Source organism: Parasteatoda tepidariorum, chromosome 3, assembly GCF_982258835.1.
Source record: "Parasteatoda tepidariorum strain Cologne lab strain chromosome 3, Ptep-v5.0, whole genome shotgun sequence".
Lineage (NCBI taxonomy): Eukaryota > Metazoa > Arthropoda > Arachnida > Araneae > Theridiidae > Parasteatoda > Parasteatoda tepidariorum.
In genome coordinates this window covers 51014632-51037963 of record NC_141757.1, presented here as the reverse complement: position 1 = coordinate 51037963, position 23332 = coordinate 51014632, and the positions used below count along the sequence as shown (strand labels likewise).

General features: G+C 27.4%; 1 protein-coding gene across 2 annotated transcripts in view; it reads left to right on the top strand.

The window, feature by feature from the left end:
* Positions 1–23332, top strand: part of Polr3E (RNA polymerase III subunit E) — a 132296-nt gene that overhangs the window by 93691 nt on the left and 15273 nt on the right. Inside the window, exons 1-10 of one of the 2 annotated variants that reach the window (XM_043043710.3) lie at positions 2716–2983; positions 7586–7723; positions 10895–11010; positions 11606–11688; positions 11805–11903; positions 15478–15635; positions 19264–19385; positions 20585–20667; positions 20767–20893; positions 22309–22390. In XM_043043710.3, the coding sequence (XP_042899644.2) occupies positions 2939–2983; positions 7586–7723; positions 10895–11010; positions 11606–11688; positions 11805–11903; positions 15478–15635; positions 19264–19385; positions 20585–20667; positions 20767–20893; positions 22309–22390 (1053 nt within the window). In that variant the 5' untranslated portion in view covers positions 2716–2938. Of the gene's footprint in view, positions 1–2715; positions 2984–7585; positions 7724–10894; positions 11011–11605; positions 11689–11804; positions 11904–15477; positions 15636–19263; positions 19386–20584; positions 20668–20766; positions 20894–22308; positions 22391–23332 lie in introns of those variants that run through there. The other variant, XM_071179248.2, reaches the window with a different exon arrangement.

Below are 23332 nucleotides of genomic sequence, written 5' to 3'. Positions count from 1 at the left end.
ACTATCAACGAAATGACCCTGTTGATGAAATGACCTTGTCGACGAAATGACCCTGTCGATGAAATGACCCTGTCGACGTAATAACCTTGGCAAAGATATGATCCTGTCGACGAAATGACCATGTCGACGAAATGACCCTGTCGATGAAATGGCCTATCGAGGAAACGGCCTGTCGACGAAATAACCTATCGATGAAATGGTCTGTCGATGAAGTAGTGTCGATGAAGTGATTGTCGAGGAAATTAACCAGACCCATTAGAATTAGATGAATTTTCTTAGAAACTTACTATTCCTAGTTTATTTTCACTTCTTCCGTTTAAAGGTTTGAAAAATGCATATTATTACCATGCATAAAAAGGACCAAATTATAATGCAATGTCTTACTTTGTATGTTTTTTTTTTTAATTTTATTTCTCTTTCTTTAAAAAAATTACAAAATCAAAGCTATTTATTATTAGTTTTTCTTAAATTTTTTTTATAAACGTCTTACAATTTTTGTTTCATTTCAGTAAATAAACTTTTAATTTGTTAGTTTTTACATTCTCAATTATTTTCTATGTTACAAACTGCACATCAACAGCTTCAACATTTCTTCCTCGATCAATTAATTATTTTAATTTCATCAGGAAAAAAAATTGGTGATGAAACATAACTGGACACTTTTTCTTCCATTTGGAAATAATAAATTTGTCGGAAGGCAAGTTAGAAGTTTAATTTTGTAAAATTAATGGGAAATACCATAAAAATCCTATCCTTTCAAACTGAACTCATAATAAAGTAAAACTCGTTGCTTTCATGCATTTAAAACTCTTTCTTTTTCGGCAATTTAAATTTTAATCTTAAAATTAATTATGCTTTTGCATCAAATCGATTATTTTCTATCCAAAACAACTTCTTAATATTGTTAAATGAACTATTTTGTTTTAAAAATTTGACAAAAAACATGCTAATTTAGCTAATGCCAAGTTGAGGTTTCAGTTAAAAAGAATGATTGGAACCTGGTGAAAGGATCGTCGGTGACGTCGAAAGATGATGTACCTTGTTTATAGTGCCATGTACACTTTAAATATAAGATAAATTTTTTTTAAATAAATTTAGCAGTTAAATATCGAAATTTAAAAAGGAAAATATGGCTTCTGAAAATGCATAGAACGTTTACAAGGGACGATATATAAGTTAATTTCTCAAATTTTCTAAGCGAAACATCTTAGATATTTTCTATGATTTAAAATAGTGCCATGTTTGAAATGGAAGATTGTTCAAATATCCGTTATCAAATACCACAGTATTGCTCAAAAATTACCAAAACTAGGGGGGAAAAGGTTTTAGCATGCGACAAATGTCCTTCTCACGGGAAAAATTAAGTTCTCCGACCTCACAAAACGTATTTCGTAAGTGAGCAGGAGGATAGGGTGTAAATGAAGTCGGGCTACAAACAGCTAAACTGTATAAGCCACTTGCGTACTGTTATTTAGTTATATAATGTATTTTTTCGGATGCCTCATGTTTGATTTCCGATTCATCGTAAAACAATACACAAAAAACAATGCCTCATTTAAAGTGTAGCTAGTCATGTCAGATGAGTTACTAGGTACAAGTACAAAATTGTACGTTATATACAAAAAAAACCTTACTACTTATCCGATCGCTTCAGGATTAGTCTCATTCAATTAAGCGTACGGCAAGTGAGTAAAATAAGTACCAGGATTGCATGCTTTTTTCTAAAAATTAAATTATAAATTTTTTAATGAAACGATACCGTTGACAAAAACTATCTTCATTGATAGTTAAAACGAGTTGCAGTTGGAAAACTATGGTTAATTTCCATGGTTTGTCAAGGGGAGCTTTGTGAAGGGAAATGTTGTTTAACTCTCAAAAGTTGTCACAAAGAACCACAGAAATGAGTTTCTTTTAATACTTGTCTTCGTAATTAGATTTAAAATTCCAAAAAGATGTATTAAACGGGAAAGAGTTTTTTTCTTGTTCCTTTAAGACGAATTTGCTTTGTCGTTAATTTTTTTCCTAATTGGAATTTGAAATTAAAAAAATAATAAATTGGATAACTTTAATGCGTTAAACTCAAATAAATTTTGTTTTTCCATAAAATTTCTATTTCGCAAAGAAAAAAAAAAGAAAAAAAGACTAGAAAGCAATCATTAACGTTGGATATTACGTGTAGGGAACAGAACCCCTATTTTTTAAAAAAAGAATGAGGAAAACTTCTGAAATATTGAAGAAAATTTCTCTAAGGAAAGTTTATCCACGTATGTTCTTTTAAAACTTGATTTGACTGTTAAACTAAGAAAAAACATACTAAAAAGTTATTTTTAAATATTTTATTTTGATCTTTAAAACAAAAAATCATGCTTATAAACTTCTTAATAATTGGTAACGGAATGAGTATTGAACAAAAAGAGTTTATTTTGCAAGACTTTCTTGAAAATTTAGTAACATTTAATTGCCCATTAAGTGACGTTATTTAAAATTAAATCAAGATTAACGGTATAGCATTTTTTAAATATTAAGAATTTTTATAAAAAGAAGAAACTATTTATTATTGTATTGCACTTTCAAAAGTAAATTTAAAATAAAACGCATCACTAATTTTTACTCTTGCAAATATGTAAAAACGTGTGACCTTTATTAATGTTTTCTTTAAAATTCATGAGATGGCGCTTCTAAACTCTGCAGCAGGAGAATTTTTTGTGTATATTCATTGTTGAATATTTGTACATTATGATTTGGCAATATTAAAGTTGTTGATGTTTTCAGGATCGTGCTGTGTGATTTGTGTGTGATGAAATTTTATTGTTTATTTTTTTTTCCAACGTAGCGGCTAATTGCCGTGGTTCCCATTAAATTACGTTAATTATTTTTCTGTGTGAAGTTCAACTGTTATATTAATTTATTTATATAGGATTTTGTAAAAAAGTTCATTATGAATTCCTGCGAAGACGACGATACAGATGAAGTTGTTTTTGAGGTTTTTAGTTTCGTGTTTGTAGTAACACATTGTTTTTATTAAAAATTAGTTATTTTTAATATTTGTAAGTTCAAACTGTAACGAATTATAGCTGTTCTAATAATTTGTTATTTCATTACTCGTAAAAAAATTTTTTTTCATAAAAAAGTGACACATTTCCTTATTACGTAGTATGATATCGAAGTATTTTGTGTTAGATAGGTCTTGAGCTGAGGTATTATACTGAATTGATTAAATATTTGACTTATTACTTTCTTGATAAAGTTTTTGAAAATTTTGTTAGCTTTAATTTAAATTTGTAATATTTAATGTTTTTGTATTTTGTTAGCAGTAGTTGAGTCTGCTCGTCATAGTGTCAGAATTCTGTTTACGAATAAATTGACTGTATACCACGAAATCGAGTCTTTATATAGATATGATACTAACTAATAGGTTTCCATTACCATTCTTTAATCAGAATTTTATATGCAACTACGCAGCATTTTTTCATAAATAACAAATATATATATTATCTCATTTTTATGATAAAATGAGCATTATATATTTAGATTAAGTATGCATAAAAAGTTTGTCCGATAAAAAAATGTTTGCCTGCAAATTAATAGCTTAAAGGATTAATCTAAAATATTTCGATTTTAAAGTTATAGGAACTTTTGCTAAAAATTTCTACAAGTCTTGTATTTTTGGAATTTGTAACTTCTACAACTATGTTCGCTAATACTTTATTTCATAAAAATTTTGTTGAATGCATAAAGAAATTGAAATTAAGCTATGAACTTACATGAAATTGACTTTTCTTAAGTTTATATCTGAAAATACTTATTGGCAGTGAAAATGATTATTTTTTTATAAATATAAAATATTTACGTATGTTGATTTTTAAGTAAGGGCCGTTTAAAAATAAAAAGCAAAGCAAAGAAAATTTTCAAGAAACAAATTTATTTTCAGATTCTACATACGTTTCTCTTTTTTCTCCAGCATAATTGTCAAGTTTGTTTAAACACTTACTACACCTTACAAGTAGATTTAGAATACCCTCTTCATACAAACTTCTGGTGTTCTCCGTTAACTAAGAGGTCATGGCCGTTTTTACATATTCATCATTGTTGTGATAATTGCCACCAAAATTATGTTTGAAATATCAGGAAAATCACTGAGCATGCAAGGTCTGGGCTGTAGGCAGGGGTGGTCCAAAACTTCCTAATCTAAAGAGACCATTAAAGCTGGTATCTGAGTTGCAGAGAGAGCCATTGTCATAAAGTGGCAAAATTCATCGTCAGCAAGACTGGTATTTTGCTACTTTTTTGCCATTTAATGTATGTAGCAGACAGGTTTCTGCTGACTAAAATGCATCGCTGGCCATATTGTGTGCGTGGTGGGCCATTTGTTAAATTTGAACTTTTTAAAGACATTGTTGCAATGGAGCACAGTTGTTTCCAAGGAATGTCGAGCCACGGTATTCACACTTGTTGCAACGCACCAGTCACCTATTAGTGTACACGACATAAGGATCCTTGCTTAAACAAGCCTTGTACATATCAAAATATCTGATGTTCTCGAAAATATCATGTATTTCTGACAGGGTTGGGTTTTTGCCGTCAAAAACTGGTTTTTGACATGACAGTGGTAAAAACCGGGGTTATAACGGTAAAAATAGTCAAAAACCTACTGTTTTCTTTAATTTATGGCATATCGCAGACAATATCAGGGTTGGCAGGTTTTTGACATGTGACAGTTTTTGACAGTTTAAACCATGGTTTAATCCGTCACGTCAAAAACCTCACTGTCAAAAATGTCGAAAATGTCAAAAACCTATATTCATATGTGAAATTTAATTAATGCATAAAATTTATATATTTTTTTTATAAAGGATAGTGTTTCTAAATATGTTCTAGAAAAAATAAATTTAAAATTTTGAAGAAACACTTATATTTTGAATAGTAACCAAAATCTTGTACTTTTGAAAGCTCACATCTTTTGTAATATTATGTATTCATTTTCATGTGTTATTGAAAATCTGCAGTGATATTATTAAGAAACTTATTTATAACCAAATTTAGTGTATAGTATAGATTATACTAAAAATTAGACATTTTTAAAGCAGCATTAGCAGTTTTAGTTAAACATTAGCAGTTTTGTACATTAGACATCTTTTAAAGAAAAATCTTTTTAATATTCTTTTAAATCTTCTTAATAATCTTTTTAACATAAGACATTACAAATTTAAGTGCTTTCTGTTAAATACACAGAGTAGTTAGTGTCGATTTACAGTATATTCAGCCTATTCATTTACTATGCTGAAAATTTAGTTTATCCAAATACTTGTGAATTTCATTTTGCTGAATACTATATAGTTTTGTTGAATATCTAAATATTCAGCTGTTGAATAATTACTTCTTGCTTTCAAGATATGCATTATTTGTATTCTTAATACAAGTGGAGAAAAAAAAATTAAGAGGTAAAAATTGTTTTAAAATGATAAGTGTGAAAATTATAAATAAATATAATAAACAATATGAATTATATTTATCATTATTCACAAATATAACTACTTTTAAATTCAAATTAACATACTGGATAATAAAGATATTCGGTATAACATTAAAAAATTTTTTATACACTTGTATCAAGTTTGTATTTATACAACATAACTTGTAAGTTCCTTATAAATATTAGATATATGTTCCTTATATGTCAAAAATGCATATTAATAAACTTTTAATCTTCTTAAGTATCAAAAAAAAAATTTTTTTTCAAAATATAAATACAGTAGGGAACCGATTATCCGGAACGATCGGGACCATCGCTATTCCGGATAACTGATTTTTCCGGTTTTCTGAATCGCTACAAAAAGCCCTTTTTTTATTGTTAAACCCAACTAAAGAAAAATATTCGGAAATAATCTTAAAAAGAAGAAAAAACGATGAAGTAATGCACTAATGATTATTTCCAAAATGATGGTAAGGTTTAGGATCTTTCAAAAAGAAAGAAAAATCCTAAAATTTTATGAGGAAAAAAATTTTTTTTTTTTGAAAAATGGCGGGAAAATGTATTGATTTTCGTTCCGGTTTTTTGGTTTTCCGGTTTTCTGATTTCTGGATAACGGGTTCTGTACTGTATTTAAAAAATTTTTGTGCAAAATTTTTCTGCACATGCATTTGAATATAAATTTTTGAGATTTTAAATCTGTTATTTTACCTTAATTTTAATTAAAAAATATTTTAAAACCTGCTGATTACCTATAGTATAATTAAATTTCAATATAATGCATGGCAACTGTTGGTAGTTTTGAAGTTTATATATTTTCTTGGCAAACTTCAGTTTTTGACATTTTTGACGGGTTTTTGACGGTTTAAACCAGTTTTATACCCTTGTCATGTCAAAAACCACTTTTTGACGTCAAAAACCCAACCCTGGACAATATATTTTTTTCACATAATTGCCTTTATAAATGAATGTTGTAAATGATTGCTATTGATCTTGCAACTATAGGGGATATACATTCATACAGAAATATTGTAATATACTTCTTGAAAATAGTGATACTTACTTTTATCATTACAGCTTGATTTGCTAAGGATTCAAAATTTTGCACTTCGTAATTGTTAGAAATAAACAAACAAACAAAAAAGCTTGGAACTATTAATAAATTCAAGATCTAAAAAGAAGAATTTAAAATTTGGTATTTCTTAAATATTAGAAATAAGCTAAACAAAACTTTCAAAACTTCTAACTACTAACAAACTCTAAGTCAAGAAATACTGCTATTTTGTCGTGTTAAAGACTTTTATTCAGTTGAAAAAGCACATTAAACAAAACTTAATTACAAACAAAATTACATGTTCAGTAGTCGGGGTCACTGTGCCGAAGCATACAATAGCAAGTGACTAATTTTGAAATGTTGAAAATTTTGTTTAGTATCCTAATATTTTACTTCAAATAGTATGTTTTGATATAAACATGTTGGGAAGATGCAAGAATCTGTTCTTAAATATCTTTTAACAACTTTTTTTCTAATTTTATTGCCCAAAAATGAATTAATTTAAATTTATAAGCAGTTAAACTCAAATATAATTACAGTATAACGAAAAATATGGGTTTTTGACATGACGGTAAAAACTGTCATGTGTCAAAAACTTGCCAACCCTTCTAATCCTTAGAAATAAGTTGTCTGCTTGCTATGAAATCAGGTTTATATGTTGTAACAATCCAAGCTGCAACATTTACTTTTTTTAAAAAAAGTTAACTTTCGATATAAATTTTATTTTGCATTTCAAGTGTTGACTTTTTAACCCAAGTTAATAGTAGAAGAAGAAAAAAATTATCAGAAGATAAGATCTGATATTATTTTCATTATAATATACTAAGACTTTTTCACTAAGAAAGGTTTTTATATTTATTAATTTTTGAACTAACATAGTTATTTAATACTATAAAATAATTATGTGAATCGGTTTCGTCAATTAAGTTTGTTCTAATAGTTTTTTTTACTTATATACTTAATATTTATTATTAGTTTTTAAATTTAAAAAGCATTTTTGTTACTAGTCTTACTAACATGTTTTTCTTGTAAATGTTTTATATTATGTTTATTAATTTTAGAGTGATGTCTTTTTGTCAAAGGCACTTGCTGACAACCTATATTTATTTCAATATCCTACAAAAAGTAATCAAGCTACCGAAAAGGCTGATGAAGAAAGTGAATGTTTAGCTGCTAGAATTAAACCTAATCAACAAAAAGTAAATGTGCATTTATATTAGTGTATTTATCATATCTAACCTGAATAATCAAATGTTTATTATTAAAATAAAATTTTGTTATTATTTAAATATGGAATGTGGTATGTATTTCTATTTATTTGATGCTATTAAATCTACTCATGTGAATTTTATAACACGCAACACTGAGTAACTGTTGGATTGGCAAATTTTTTCTTAAAATGCCTACATAATATGTTTTTACATTTCTTCCTTAGATGTATTTAAATTCATGTTAAAAAGTATTACTTAATAAGTGGCTAAAAATATTTGGCATTCATTATTCAGAGTATCCAATATTTAGTAGAAATGTTGGATAGTATAAGGCAGTTAAATATTTTCTTAATAAATAAATTGTTGTAAATTGAATAACGCTCTCAAGATAATAAAATAAGTCGTTCATTTTAAATATTTATTTATAAATTTTTTTTTTACTAATTTCAAACACTAACCTTGAAAAAAAAAATGAATGATAATTATTTGCTGCAAGGTGAATTTTTTATAGATTTGACAAATAAGCAAAATTTTTTGCCAAGACTGGCAAGTATTTGATGCATGCCAACTTTTACCTTCATATAAAAATCCTTTTTGTCAAAAGTGCCAAAAACCTGGATCTTTGGGACCGCTGTATTATCATTTATTACAACTGAATGAAGCCTAAATGCAAAGCCATAAAAGATATTTGCTAAAAAATTTCTTCAGATTATTAATCAAAATATAATTTGTAGGTTTTATTTATTTGCACGAGTTCTCAATTCAATAAAAGTTTTAAAATTAAATAAAATGTTAGTGGTTTTTCAATTAGTTTATCTTAAGTTACACATTTTTTTAAAAATATTTCAAGATTATATTCTGGTATCCAAATGTATTCTAAAAATATAGATGCTGAGTGGATATCAATAATGCAATAAAATTTGTGTGATAAAATTTTTTTTAAACATATTTTTAATATTTTATAAGGGAAAATTTTTGTTTTTTAGTATATTTGCAAATCTAAATTTAAAAGTAAGTTACTCAACGTTTAATAACTTATCTTTGGCAGTATATTAAAATTATCTATGTACATTATATCAGAATTAATTGTAAAGATACTTTTTTTAAAAACTTGTCTGCTGTACCATAACATCAGGAAAAAGTAGATTTTAGATGCTTTTTATCCATAAAAGCATGGTTTTTACTTATGTTGTGTCAATAACTCAACCCAGCTTAATAAAAAGTAAAGACTTTGTCAATTAGCTAATAAATGACTACTAATATATTTTAAAAGCTTTATTTTTGGTGTTTTGTAACATTCATATCAATTTTTTGTTAGGCATCTTTTATTCCTGCCCCTGCCTACAAACAAAATGTTTTTTTAATTATGAATATATTTTTTTATTTTCCTAATTTAAGGGTGCACGACCTTTTTAAATGAAGGGCCCCTTGCACAGCAGGTTGAAAAGCGAAGGGCTGTACGTATGATTATTCATGTTGGCAGCAAATATGTTAATTTTTATGTAAACATTAGTGTTCCAAGAACTAAATTTTTATCAGTTAACTTAATAATGTATGTGCAGAAAATTAAGTACTTTTAATTATTAAAATTTATTCAAAAATGAAAAGGTATGTTTTTTTTTTTTTTTTTTTTTTTTTTTTTTTTAATTTTCCCCTTTTTGATTAATAATTGATTTATCAAAAAAAAAAAAAAATTATATGCATCTATTTATGAATATTATGGGGAAAAATATTCATTCCAAAATAAAAAAATATGCTGCAAGTGTGAAAAAAAAGTACAGGCATGTTTTAAAGAATAATATAAAATTGACATAAATATTTAATAATTAAAAAATAATATTTAATAAATATAAGAGTTTAAAAAACAAAACAAAAATTAAAACAAAATTGTTTTAGTACAGAAAAAGATTCTGTATATATTTGGTATTATATTTCAAATATTATTTCTATTTCTTGACTTTCTAGAGGTTTTATTGATTTTAAATAGGAGAAGTTATTTTCCTAAAAAATCCCCTAAGCTACAAAAATTTTAAAACAAAATTACAAACCGTGAACAATTTGAAAATTCGAGTTCTCCTGCATTTTTCTAATTTTTCTTGTTGCAGTAACATTGCATTAAATATCAGAGTTCTAAATACCTTGTGTGAATGCATGGTGCTAACTGCCAAGAAAAATGAAGGAAAAACTTATATTTACTATGAAATATGCAGAAATTTATTGTATCAAAAAGTGATAGCACATTGTATCAGCATGACAGTTAAAACAACGGGATCATTAAATTCACATGAAGAAACATCGCAATTATTAAAAAGAAACAAAACATTTTAAATTACAGTGAAATCAGCACGATTAAAGCCCGTATACAAGTATTTATTTAAATGCATGTTCTAAAATTCATACATTGTAATAAAAATCGGAATTTTTAAGACCACCAGGCAATACATCTTAGAGGGTGCCAAAAAAAAACTTTGGATTTTAAATAAAATTAGCAAAATCGAAGCCTGTCAAAATGTGAAATTTTAATGTGTGATTTGAAACTCGTATGTCGTTATAATATCGTAATAAAAATGTGAGATTTCCAAAATCACATAGAAAAGCATATCTATATCTACCTTTAAAAAAAAAACAAAAAATCATTTAGATTAGGATGAATTTGTCACTAATAAAGCATGTTAAAAAATAATAAATTAAATGTGCAACATGAGTCATATCGTAATTGGTGTAGTGGGATTTTAAAAACCGTTTGTAAATTACTAGTTATGAATGCTAAAAAACGATCGAAACGTCGCTTGAATTTATGATGAAATCGGCAACAATAAATTCACAAAGCGATTACTTAAATTAGAAATTTGTGTATCGTAATATTATGTTAAAAATATCTAGTTTCCTAATATCATGGAGAATTTCGTAACAATAACTGTTGAAAAAGTGATTGAAAAATAACGTAGATATACCATAGAATCTACGCAAATCGAGCGCATTAGAAAGTGATGACTCAATATAAAATTGTATAATTTTTTTTTATACTGTGTTCATAAGCTCCTGAGGGGCCGCAGGTTGCCCGCCATTACTCTAACCAATCAATTCTAAATATTTTTAATGCTTCTTTGATTTTTGTAAAACATTTCTTTCATTAATTTTTAAAAATTCTTTTTACAGATTGAAATGGAATTTGGTCTTAATGTTCACAGCAACAGTTATGACAAGAGCAGAGGTGAACATATAGCTTTAAATGTAGATGGTAAAGCCAATGGAAATAATACTTTTTTTAATAGGTAAAAAGATTTAAACATAAATGTAATTTATTAAATTCATGATGTTTATTATATCCACGATATGTTGCTGTAAAAGTCCTGAACTGAAAATATTAGACTTATTTTAAATTTATGATAAAACTATGGTGTTGTAATCTTTCTGAAATTTTATTTTTCAAACTTAAAATATTAGTTTTAAATTTTGTAGAGAATGGCCTAAACCTAAGAATAGCCTATGATTTATGAGATTATTCTGGAACTAAGGAATAGCATTTATTTCTTGCAAGGATCATTAATGGTATACTCAAAACTTATGACCATAATTTTTAATCTTAAATTTTAGTTCAGCATAGAATTTTTTTTATCTTTGAGATAGTTTTAACTTTGATCATTATGACCAGTTTTGTATTTATTTTAGCAGTTTTCAGTCTTATTTTAATATATTATCATAGGGGATAAAGGGGATCAAATGCTGTTTTTCTAAGTTTCATATTAATCTAATTTAGCTTTGAATGTTGTATGGTAAGAAATTGTCTTACAAAGGATTAAAAGTTTAGCATGTAATTAAAGCTTGTTTTTAAAAATGAAATAATTTAAGTATGTATGTTAATTTCAGCCCATATATGGATAAATCTGTGATTAGTGGCTCAAAAGCTATTATGAATCCTGAAAATTATGCTTTAGGCCTTTTAAAAAAAGGTAGTTGTATATTTTTTTTAATATAATTTTTGAAATGTTTATTTCTAAGTTTTTTTTCTGAAAATTCTTTATCTTTTATTTTGTTCACGAAAGTTTTTCCCTCCCCATTTATCTAGGAGAATTGCATTTAGTTCCATTCTATTCAATTCTGGAACTGCAACCACATTGTGTTCAGATGGATAAAATGGATAGTCAAGCAAAAAAATCTAATCCAGGTAATTATTAAATGATAAATTCATATAATTAAATAAATAATGAATATCGATCATTTATATTATTATAGTTAGGAAAAAAAATTGGATTTTAAAATTCATAGGGAAACCGGTTGTATTTGTGAAAAAAAAATGAACATTTTATAAGAAAATAGTAAAAAATGAAGTGCATTAAAAATTTATTATTTTAAAGTGCAATTGGCGGATAATATTGTATTTGTTGTAAATATAACGTGTTAAAGTTGTTATCAATTACCCCCCTATAAAGTGATTCACTAGATAGACCTCATGAATTTGCAATGGAACTATTTTAAATATATTGAAATTTTTAAAACCGCATGGTAATCTGTAGCAATAACTGAGTGAAAAAAAATTGAAAAACTATATGAAGGGCAATTCCACGAAAGTGTCAACTTTTAAGTGAAATTTTTTTTTATGAATTGCATATTTTAATTTTAAAAATATGTTCAAAAATAGCCAAAGTCTACATATTACTGTTTAATTTTTGATAATTTTAAGTTTTTTGAATCTGGCAGCATTCTAAAGTAATCACATGGCTGACAAGTGAATTCTTCACATTTGTGCTCAAATTGTTTTCTTGAAAAATACTTATAAAATAAAAGAAATGCATCTTTCTTTTGCAATATTTTGATAAAAATATGCATATAGTACAAAATTAAAACATTTAAAACATAGCCTTTAAGTCATTTCAAGTTTAATATATTAAATAAAAGTAACTTTTTTTTGTGTCATTCCGTCACATGTTTTAGTATATTTTTTTAAATAGCAGCTGCGTTTTTGAATGAAAATGTGTATATTTTGGAATATAAAGCAGATGTGGCATAAGAATCAATGAGGAATTGCAAAATTCTATGCATTTGATTATTAACTTCCAATAATTAGCGTGACGGAATGACACATCTTCGGCGATGGAATGACAAAACGAGTCCTTGAGAAGCTTAGTCAAAAACTAGGGAATTATTTTTTTTTCAATTAACCTAATGGCTAAAACAGCTGTTGAAAGACAGATAAAATGTTGAAAAAGACCAAGATCCCCATGATATGATGAAGAAAAAAAAACAGAGAAAGAAAGGCAGAGAAGAAAGCGTCCGTGACAAAAGTTGCACTTAAAAAACTCAGAAGTGCAAACGCTGTTGTGCAGAGATTGTGTAAACAAAGAAAAAATCAAATTCTACCAATATCTTCACATACAAATAATTTAAATTCCCTATACAAATTCCTGCAGAGTCTTGGTAAAGCCATAAAAAAAATTGTACACTCACCATAAAAAAAATTGTACACTCACTTCCAAAATCACCAATAGAGGTAAAAAAATTAATTCAATCTTTATGTGAGAAGTATTTAACATCGAATTCAAAAGAAACTAAGTGAGAAAAGTAATGTTGATGAGCTGTTTAATTTGGTTAAAAAAATTTTACTGTCAAGATGATGTTAGTTACAAGCCCCCAAGTATGAAGGATTCAGTCATAATACAAACTCTGACAGAGTAACGAAGAGTGCAGATGCAATATATACTTATGGCCTTAAAAGAGGCTTTTCATAAAGAAGCATATATTGATGTAAAGTGTGTCTTATCTCATTTTTGTTCTTATTCTCATTTTTGTTAAGTGTATTTCATTAATACCTCACAGCACATGCACCTATAAATACCATGTAATTGTGATGTTGTTCTAAAAGGCCAAACAAGATGTTGGCTGCTGTAAAACGGCACATAATATGTAAAAGAATTTTATGATTTCATAAAGTTGAAGCAACAAATCGTTGAAGTTTTGTCTTTGTCCAGCTATTCTGTTTAAGAGAGGGCAAAAGAGAATGACTTCAGCTAGACACTTGCTACATTAGCATTGCCAGGAACAAGAGACCTGCACTAGATGCTCATGTAGTTGAGAATCGAATCATCAAAATTGGAATACTTTCTAATTTTAACCAAAACCAAGTGTATGATTTGAAAAGCCACTGTTTTGAAGAGGAAATGGAAAATATGATTGAGGAATATGCGGTCGGCTCTTTAATCATTGTCCCATGCTGTGAAAAAAAAAGAAGGCACATTTATATGCAGCGCAAATTACTTTGATAAACAAAGACGATTTAGATGTTAAAGTATTTAAAGAACATGGGACAAAAATTGATTCATGCATAAATTTCCTGAGAGCGAAGATAAGATGTGACATTGGCAAGTTAGATATAAAACCTCTTCTGAGACAACCTAATTTTCAAATTGTTGAAATTTTAACTGATTCTTATGTAAATATTAATTCTGTTTATCTGTTACATTCTGTTTATCATTGACATATTAATAAAACATTTTTAAATGAAGACTTTCTTCCACTAAACTTTTTGTCATTCCGTCACGGTCATTCCGTCACAGCAAATAGATGTTAATAACTGATAGCCAACCTGAGGTCAATTTTCCAAATTCACAATTTACATTGCTTACACATTATACTAAAAGTAAAAAATAGTTCAGGAAAATAATAGTTGCAAAATTCACAGAAACTACCAGTTCTAAGCGGCATGCCGAAAGCTTGGTTGCCAAAATGTCATTCCGTCACACAAGTAAAAAGTTCATAAAATTAAAAATAAAAAAAATAAAAAATTCTTTTTTTTTAGTTTTTTAAATCACATTATACCAATAATAATGACATGCATGAGAAAAAATCATGCTTATTTGAAATTAGATGCATAGAAACTTCAATTAATTGTCATCATGCAAGTCAAAATGTCATTCCGTCACATATGGAATTGCCCTGAATCTTTATTGAGTTTGTCAAGAAGATATTGCATTGAAGATATCAGGATTGGAAAAGGCAAATGATAGCTAAAAATATTATTGAAAAACCATGTGAACAATGGAATTATCACCAGTTGAGCATTTTATGAAAGTGATAATGAAAATGTGAAATTTGAGAACAATATGTCATTAATATATCGTAAAAAAAAAATCAAGATTTAAATTACGAATTAGTGTTTAAAATATTTTGAAATTGGAAACATAAGGTATTCAAAATACTTTACAATTTAAATATTCTTCTGTTCTCTGCATAAATATGCACTAACTAATATGTACCAAAAACTTGTATAATACTTGTTCTTAAACTTTTTTTTACGTTTGTCTTTCATATTATATTCTTTGACCACTTAATGAAAATTTAGGTGCTTTTTTTTTATCATTAAATTATCATTGTTAGTGTGAACTCTAAATATAAAATTATTAAATGAGTATGTAAATGATAAATCTATTTCTCAGAACTAATTGGGTCAATATCTATGAACTTCATAATTAGAATTTAATACACATAATAAAGCATAACTGAAAATTAGAAAAAAACAACATGAAATTATCCTCTTAAATTTATATGTTTACAGAAAGTTTAGAAAATAATAATTTGGAGTTATCTTAAACTTAAATTTTTTTCCACAGAGGACACTCACAATTACAGCCTCTAATTACTTAAATTTATATTAGATATAATGTGTTTAAAGTATTTATTTTTTTATATTATATGGAATTTTTGAAAAGTGTTTGTTGTTAATTTTTTAAAATTCGTTCTTTTAGAAGAAGAGGAGGAGGAAGAAGAAGCTGTTGCAGTTACTGTTCGCTTTGGTGGATCCAATGCTGATAAAAATAAACAAATGAGAGAAAGGTCTTATCAATATTATCAACAGAAAAATGCGTCTGAACCTTGGATCAACCTTAATTATCACACCCTTGGTGTAATTATTTGTATTATTTTCTCTGTTTTGAAAATGTAAAGAAAAAAATGTGTTGTAAATGTTTAAAAACATATGATTAGTATTAGTATGATAGATTTAACATGCGTCATTTTTTTATTCTTTTTATTACCATTTTAATATTCTAAAACCTTTTCTGATAGCAGATAGCACAAACTGTCTTCTGTTTATGCAATAATGCCTATAATGTTAAATCTTAAACTTTTAAGTTTTTTATTTATATTATATTTAAAAAAATTTTTTTTTTGCATTGAACCTTATATGTTCAAAATACAATGGAACCCCGATTTTACGTTGTCCGTGTCGTACGTTATCCCGCTTCTTACGTCATTTTCTGCTGATTCGTGAAAATTGCCTATACCGATAATGTTAAAAAATACCGGATTTTGCGTTACTCCTTTTATGAAAATCCCGCTTGATGCGTTTTTCTACAAACAGATCAAAAAAAGTTTTTTTATTCTATTCGAAATGGTTTTACTCATTTTTCCATGCTAGCATCCCAAATGAAATTTTCAGTGGGTTTTGTTTGAGTTTGAAAGATATAGCATTTTTTCTCATTTTCGAAACCTCAGTCATCGTGTTCTTTTCTCGAAAGAAGATGTCGAAACGAAAATGCTTTTCTCTGGTCGAAAAGGCTGAAATCACCGAAAAAGCTAAAGAATTTCATGGCACCAAAGTTGATCTTGCTAAATCTTTGGGTATTGCTTATTCAACTTTGCAAATGATTTTAAAGCAGAAGCTTCAGTAAAACTAAATGCTGAAAAACTCGGAAAATATGCCAAGAAGAGAAAAACCCTTAAAACATCTCCATATGATGAGTTAGAAAACATTTTAATGAACTGGTTCAAGGAAGCCAGAGCAGCAAAGATTCCTATAAATGGATCCATCCTGAGAGAAAAGGTGCTTGAAATTGCTGAAAGGCTTTAACTCCAAGGCTTCAGTGCATCAAATGGCTGGATTGATCGATTAAAAAAAAAAGAAAAGAACAATTTATGCTTCAAATCTATCTGTTGCGAATCCGATAGTGTGGATATGACAATTGTGTAACAGGGGAAAGAAGAAACTCTGCCAAATTTATTAAAGGGCTATAATCCAAGAGACATATTTAATGCGGACGAAACGGGATTGATTTTCAACCTATTGCCATACAAGACATTGACAATTAAAGGTGAAAATTGCCATGGAGGAAAGCTTTCAGAAATGCGCTTTACTGTTTTTCTCTGTGCAAATGCCGATGGAAGCCAAAAGTTAACGCCTCTTGTGATCGGTAGAGCAGAGAAACCACAGTGTTTCAAAAATATCAAAAGTTTTCCTACCGATTACACTTCAAACAGAAAAGCATGGATGACGCAAGCATTATTTAAAAATTTTCTTCGAAAACTGGATAAGAAAATGAATTTTCAAAAGCGCAACATAATTTTATTCCTAGACCAATGCACTGCTCATTTAAACCTTAAATTGAAAAACGTGCGAATAAAGTTTTTTCCAGCTAACTGTACGAGCAAACTTCAACCACTGGATTTAGGAATTATACGATCATTTAAAGAGAGTTGCCGGAAGCAACTGGTTAGAAAATCACTAATGTTTCTGGATTCTGGTGACTTTCAGGATGCTTCTAAGGCAAAAATTAATGTTCTTGAGGCTCTTAATTTGATATCTTCAGCTTGGGACAGTGTCGACCGAAAGTGCATTATCACTGGATTCAATAAAGCAGGATTTTCAATATCGGAGGAGGAGAGTGCTGTTGTTTTAGAAGAAGAAGGTAGCGTGTCTGAAGTTGAGGACCTTCCGGAAGTCGATGATGCATATATCGACTGTGACACAGATATCATTACTTCAGAAATCCCTTTCATAAGTGATTTAATGCCTGATTCCGACGATAGTGCTGATGATGAAATAACAGAAGACGAACCAACAGCTGATCAAGCAATACCAACCATTAAAACTCTAAAACAATTTTTACTTGCAAATGTAAATCAAGAAGCAAATTTGCAAAAAGTTGTTAGTGTTGAACAAGCTGTATACAAGATTGTAGCTAGAAACGAAAAGCAAGTAAAGATTACTCATTTTTTCCATTAATTTAACTGGTAGGTGTCAATTTTTAAAAATATGCATAGATTTTTCTTAACCCCGATTTTCCGTTATTCCGCTTCGAGCGTTTTTTATCGCTAGTCCGACGGAAAACGTAAAATCGGGGTTTCACTGTATTTTGTTTTAACTTATTTTCTTTTTCACTATTGTTTAGTAATAGTGGTTAATTTGTTTTAGTGCTTTTTTTTGTTGATTATTGATTCAAATATAAAAATTTTAATGTATGCTACTTTTTCTATTATTTTATAATGGTAATAGGTTAATGAAAAAGTTTAGTGCTACCCATGAGGAAAATATGTGAAGAAAACTTTCTAAATCCTATAATTCATTTATTGAAAAAGCCTAAAGCCTAAGTTTAAAAAATATAAGAAACTCATTAAAGTCTAAAAATATAAGAGTATATATAGCATTGAATCTGTTAAGAAACATGTTTGAAGTTTTTAAATAAAAAAATTATCTTTTTAAAACCAGAAGTTTAATTATACAGTTTACTTATTTATTTTTTAAAATGTAACGGATGTATTTTTATACTCTGAATATTTGTGTTATAAAAGTTTGCAAGGATCTTTAATCTAGTGCACTTATTTTTGCTTATTATTGCATAGATGCCAACTGTTCAGAATTTTTCGGATTTGTTCCTAATTTTTAAATCAAATCCGAAAATCTGATATTTTTATAAAAAATCTGAATTTTCGTGAAACTGCAGTATTTTTGCTTTTAAACCAATCCATTGTTCTGATCGCCTCAGCTGCGCTTCCTGTGATTATTTCCCCAGAAGTTATTTTTTAGTAGCTTTTTATTGGAAAATACTATTCCAATAGCTGTTGCTGATCATTTCACTAAATTGAATCTTAAACAACTATTATTACTTTTTAAAAATTGTATTGTAGTATTTAAACACTTGCATTAGAAATATTTGTTTATGATATAGATTATTTACCTGTGTTTTATAATTTGGAGAAGAATAATTATATATCAATAGGTAATGGTTGTTTTTAAACTATTATACAGGTATTCCTAATTATAAAATAATATTATAAATTTCCCACAAAAGATGGAGTTTGTAGTTTTATTTTACTAATTTACATAAATTTTACTAATCTTTTGTTTTACTAATTTACATAAATTTTACTAATCTTTTGTTTTACTAATTTAATGATATTTCTGTTAATGTTATTATTTAATAGTTAAATTTTTGTTTTACTCTCATGATTGGTACATATAATTTTGTTGCACATAGTGTTCCTAATTTTTGATTCCTAAGGTTGGCAGCTATGTTATTGCCCATTTGTCAGATCAAATTTTTTAGATTAAATGATACTTTGCATTTTTAAAACCCCTTTTCACTTTAAAAATGTGTAATACTTAAAGGGATAAATGGGTTTGAAAAATGCAAAACTACAGAAAAAGACAGAAATATGTTTTGTCTTTTACACACACACTTTTGTCACAAATATTGCTTTTGGAATTATTTTTGAAATTTTATTTGTGATTTCAGTATTTTTTTTTTCCTTTTCAGTCAAGTAAAGCTAAATTAGAATTTGAGAAAATAATTTGTGCTGAAATGTATAAAGATGCTGTTCAGGAATTCATGGGTTCACAAGATTACATTAGAAATCTCATTCCAGATTCTCTTCGCCTGTAAGAAATTTTTATTTGTAATTCTATTTTGATGATTTGTATTATAGTTTTTATGTATAGTTTGATGTACAAAATTATAATTTGTAGGATTAATCATCAGTTTATTTTCATAATATTGCTAATTAAGCATTTCTATAAAGAAATTTCATTTGTTATAATTATTCTTCATTTGCAAAAGTTAAATTGTTTAAAAGTAAACTTGTAACTTTTTATTCCTTGAAAACATTAATTTTATCCATGGCAGGAAAAGAAATAAGAATTGTTCTTTAACTCTAACTGTTTACCCCATGAGTAAAATTGTATGTAAATTTCTCTACTACACACTACTCTTCCACTGAATAATATGGGGAAATCTGGTTTTATGATGCAGGAAAGCTTGCAGCTAAAAGTTGGGAAAAAACCTAGACTGATGCTCAGGGGGTTAAATAAGCATAAACTTCAATTCTTTTTACAAAAGTGATGCTAAAATAACTAAACATGCTATTGTCATCTCACATTGTAGATTGGTGGCATTAAAAACATAAATATGACATTTCTTACTAAAGTATTTTTTGTTTCCAAATTAAAATGTATATAATCTAAACTTATATACATATGCAGGGAAGTAAGTAACTACTTTTTGAAATCATATTAAATCTGAAATTTTCTTTTATTAAGCTGAAAATGTGAAATATCTGGAACATTTTAAGATTCTTTTTAAGTAAATTATTTTAAACTACCACCAGTCAAGTCATTATTAGTCAAAAATATTTTACATATAAATACTAAAAGTTGTGAAATCAATTAAAAAATTTCTAAAGGAATCCTACTTCAAAACTTTTAGAATTCAGTGCAAGTTCTAGATTACTAAGTTCAAGTGAGTGACTACATAAGTAAATATATATAATGAAAGAGAACAAGTAGGAAAAAACTATCAAGTCAAACTATATCTATATATATGTGTGTGTTTGTGTGTAAGGAAAAACATACTCCATAATCAAATAACATTATCCTCTTTGATTAAATTTACCTATAAAGTAATTTTTATCAAAAAAGTAGCTTTTATGACTTTATGATGCAGTCAAAAAGCTTGATTATACTAAGAGACAGCTGATTAGTTAAATGAAAATATTTTGTTCCATTTTTAAGATAAAGCTGTTGAAAAACCAATTAAAACAATTAGCTATGTAATTAATAACATTGTAAATCTTTATTTTCAGATCTGGCCACACAACATCTGAGAAAAATAAATTCCTGTTTGATAAACCTTTATCCGATCAGATGAAAAGTATTCTTATCAATGGTATGGTATATATATTGTTAAATTTGTTACATTTAAGTTAATTTTAGATTTATTTTGAAGTTTTTTAATTAAAAATGTTTTGAAATATATTCTTTTTAGGTCAACTCTTAACATACCCGATGTTAGTTAAAAGGTTAAAATCGACCCCAAATATTAATGATGCCACAGTTGAGCTTCAACTGAATCAATTGGCTGTATTAGTAAGAGGCTGTTGGGCTGTGAAAAGGTGAGATTTTTTTTTCTCATAATGTATTCTCTTTCTCATAAATGTGAAATTTTATTTGTTTAGTTACTCAAATTAATATAAATTAATGTATAATATATCGTTTTAAATAAGTTGAGGTGTGGAACATAAAATTTAATATTGTATTTTTCCAATTTATGAATAGCAAAAACAAATACACAGTTTTCCATTCAGAATTCTTTTTTTTTTTTTTTTTTTAAAGTGAAGGAAAAAAATAAATACAATGAGGTCACATGCTAATGACAAGAGAGAAACAAAAGAGAAACGAGAGAAACAAAATTATTTTTAAAATATGATTGAGTAAGGTGAGTGTGTAAAACACTAAAACCTGTTAGACTGTCAAAATAAATAAAGAGAAGTTATGAGGTGATTATTAGAAGCACTTATAAGTTTGAAGCACCAATAAAATAGATTTTAATGTTTTGATCACTTAACAGTGAACCATCCTCAATGATTTGTAAAATTTTGATACCGTTTTTGTATCTTTTTTGTGTAAATATTAACTTATAATTCTCCAATGTGAATATTTTTTGTCTTCATTTTTAATAAAAATTTATAAAAGTGATCATTACGGAATACCTTTTATATTAGGATTATTTTGTCAAACTCTTAGTAAAAATTTAATTCATTGCTTGTTAGGTATGGGTGCCCTTTAATAATGTGATTGAATGGAACCACTTTGCTTTTATGCATAAAAAGTAGTATGATTAATAACAAATTTAATGGTTAGATCAGTTTTTAAACTCAGAAATTCATTTTCAAAATACTTAGAAAAAATGTATTTTGTCTTAGTTAAAGTCAATACAATTTTGCGAATTTCTTCTGAGTAGCACTTCATGAATACTGGTTCTCCTTAACAGTATTGCTATTGGTACGAGGATATCAAAAGCATCAAAAATCACATTTTTCTTCATATCAAATCTATTTCTTAATTTTTATGTTGGAAAGTAAATAGTTATTTATGAATATTGAAAAAAATTTGAAATCTTCTACAAAACAGCTTTAAAAATGATAACTCATTGTAAACTTTGAAAAATATGACCTTTGAGTTTAATTCTATTGAAATCAGTTTAAAATAAAATATTTAGTATTCTTTGTATTATTAGTTTTTTAAAGACAAATTTATAATTAAATTTTTTATTTATAATTTTTGGCCAATTAAAAAAGCACACATGATCTTTGTGTTTGTTTTATTGTTATTCTTCAAAATATTCTTATTACTTAAAAAATTAAGGTTTTTTTTTAAAAAAAAAGTTATTTTAAACTGGTTAAAATGAATAAATATAGGTTTTTCCCCATTTATTTTAGCACCTATTAGATTTTTAACTCAGTGTTATTAGTAACTAAATTATTTATGTTTAAACTATTATTTTTTTATTGAGCTATCTTCTTTTTAGTGAGCTCTTGTATGATGAAAAATATATTAGTCCTTATACTGGCTTTCCAAGGAATGTGTTAATAAATGCCAGGGATTATATGGTAAGTTTACTGATGTTAATTGAAGATTAGTAAGTTCTAACCATTCTACAACACATAACGAACAGAAATAACAGATATTTGAATTTTCATTTTAGCTGATGTCCTGCCTACTGTTTTCCTTTAATATTTCATTATCTTTATCAAAAATTTTAGCTTATAACATATTTGATTTTTAATGTTAAGTTTAATAACATTTCAGAATAAATTAAATATTGTACTTTTTTGTTGAAATATTTTAGATGAAATAGTGAAAATGTTAGTGAAATCAATATAAGGTTTGTGAAATGTGCAGTTATAAAATTCTGATAAGTTGCAGCAATACTTTATAAAAACATTTTAATAAACAATTTTTTATAAAAACTGTTATTTGTTATAAAAACTATCATGTTCTGACAATATTATAGCTCTAATTATTATTGATTGTGTATTTCTGTTTAAAAGATACTGCCAAATATAAAATGTTCTTGTATTGCAACTTTTTTGATTAAAAAAAAAATGCCATAATAACAGGGATGCTACGCCTGCGCCATTTGCGACAAACTGAGACAAAACGGCATAACTGCGCCGTTTTGCGACATTCAGCTCAGTTTCTGCCAAAGCTGCGCCATTCTGAGACAAAACGTCCAAAATTTGGCAAACCTGAATTCAGTTTCAAATATTAATCCGCATTGCCGTGAGTCACTGGAGATCATTTTGCCGTTCACGTCTCCAAGGGATGAAAGACTTCCACGAAAAAGCGGAAATCTGCCTTTTTCTCCCAATTTTTAAAATTTTCGACCATGTTCCAAAAACTAAAATTTTTAGGGAGTCCAATTAGAGAAACCCAAGCCGCCGGAACGATAGTCGGATTCCCTCGACTTCCGCTATAGAGTGGAAAGGAGTCTAAGTGTTTCGTTTCGACCACCGATATATGATTTTTTTTCTTTCGTTTGGCTGATTTTT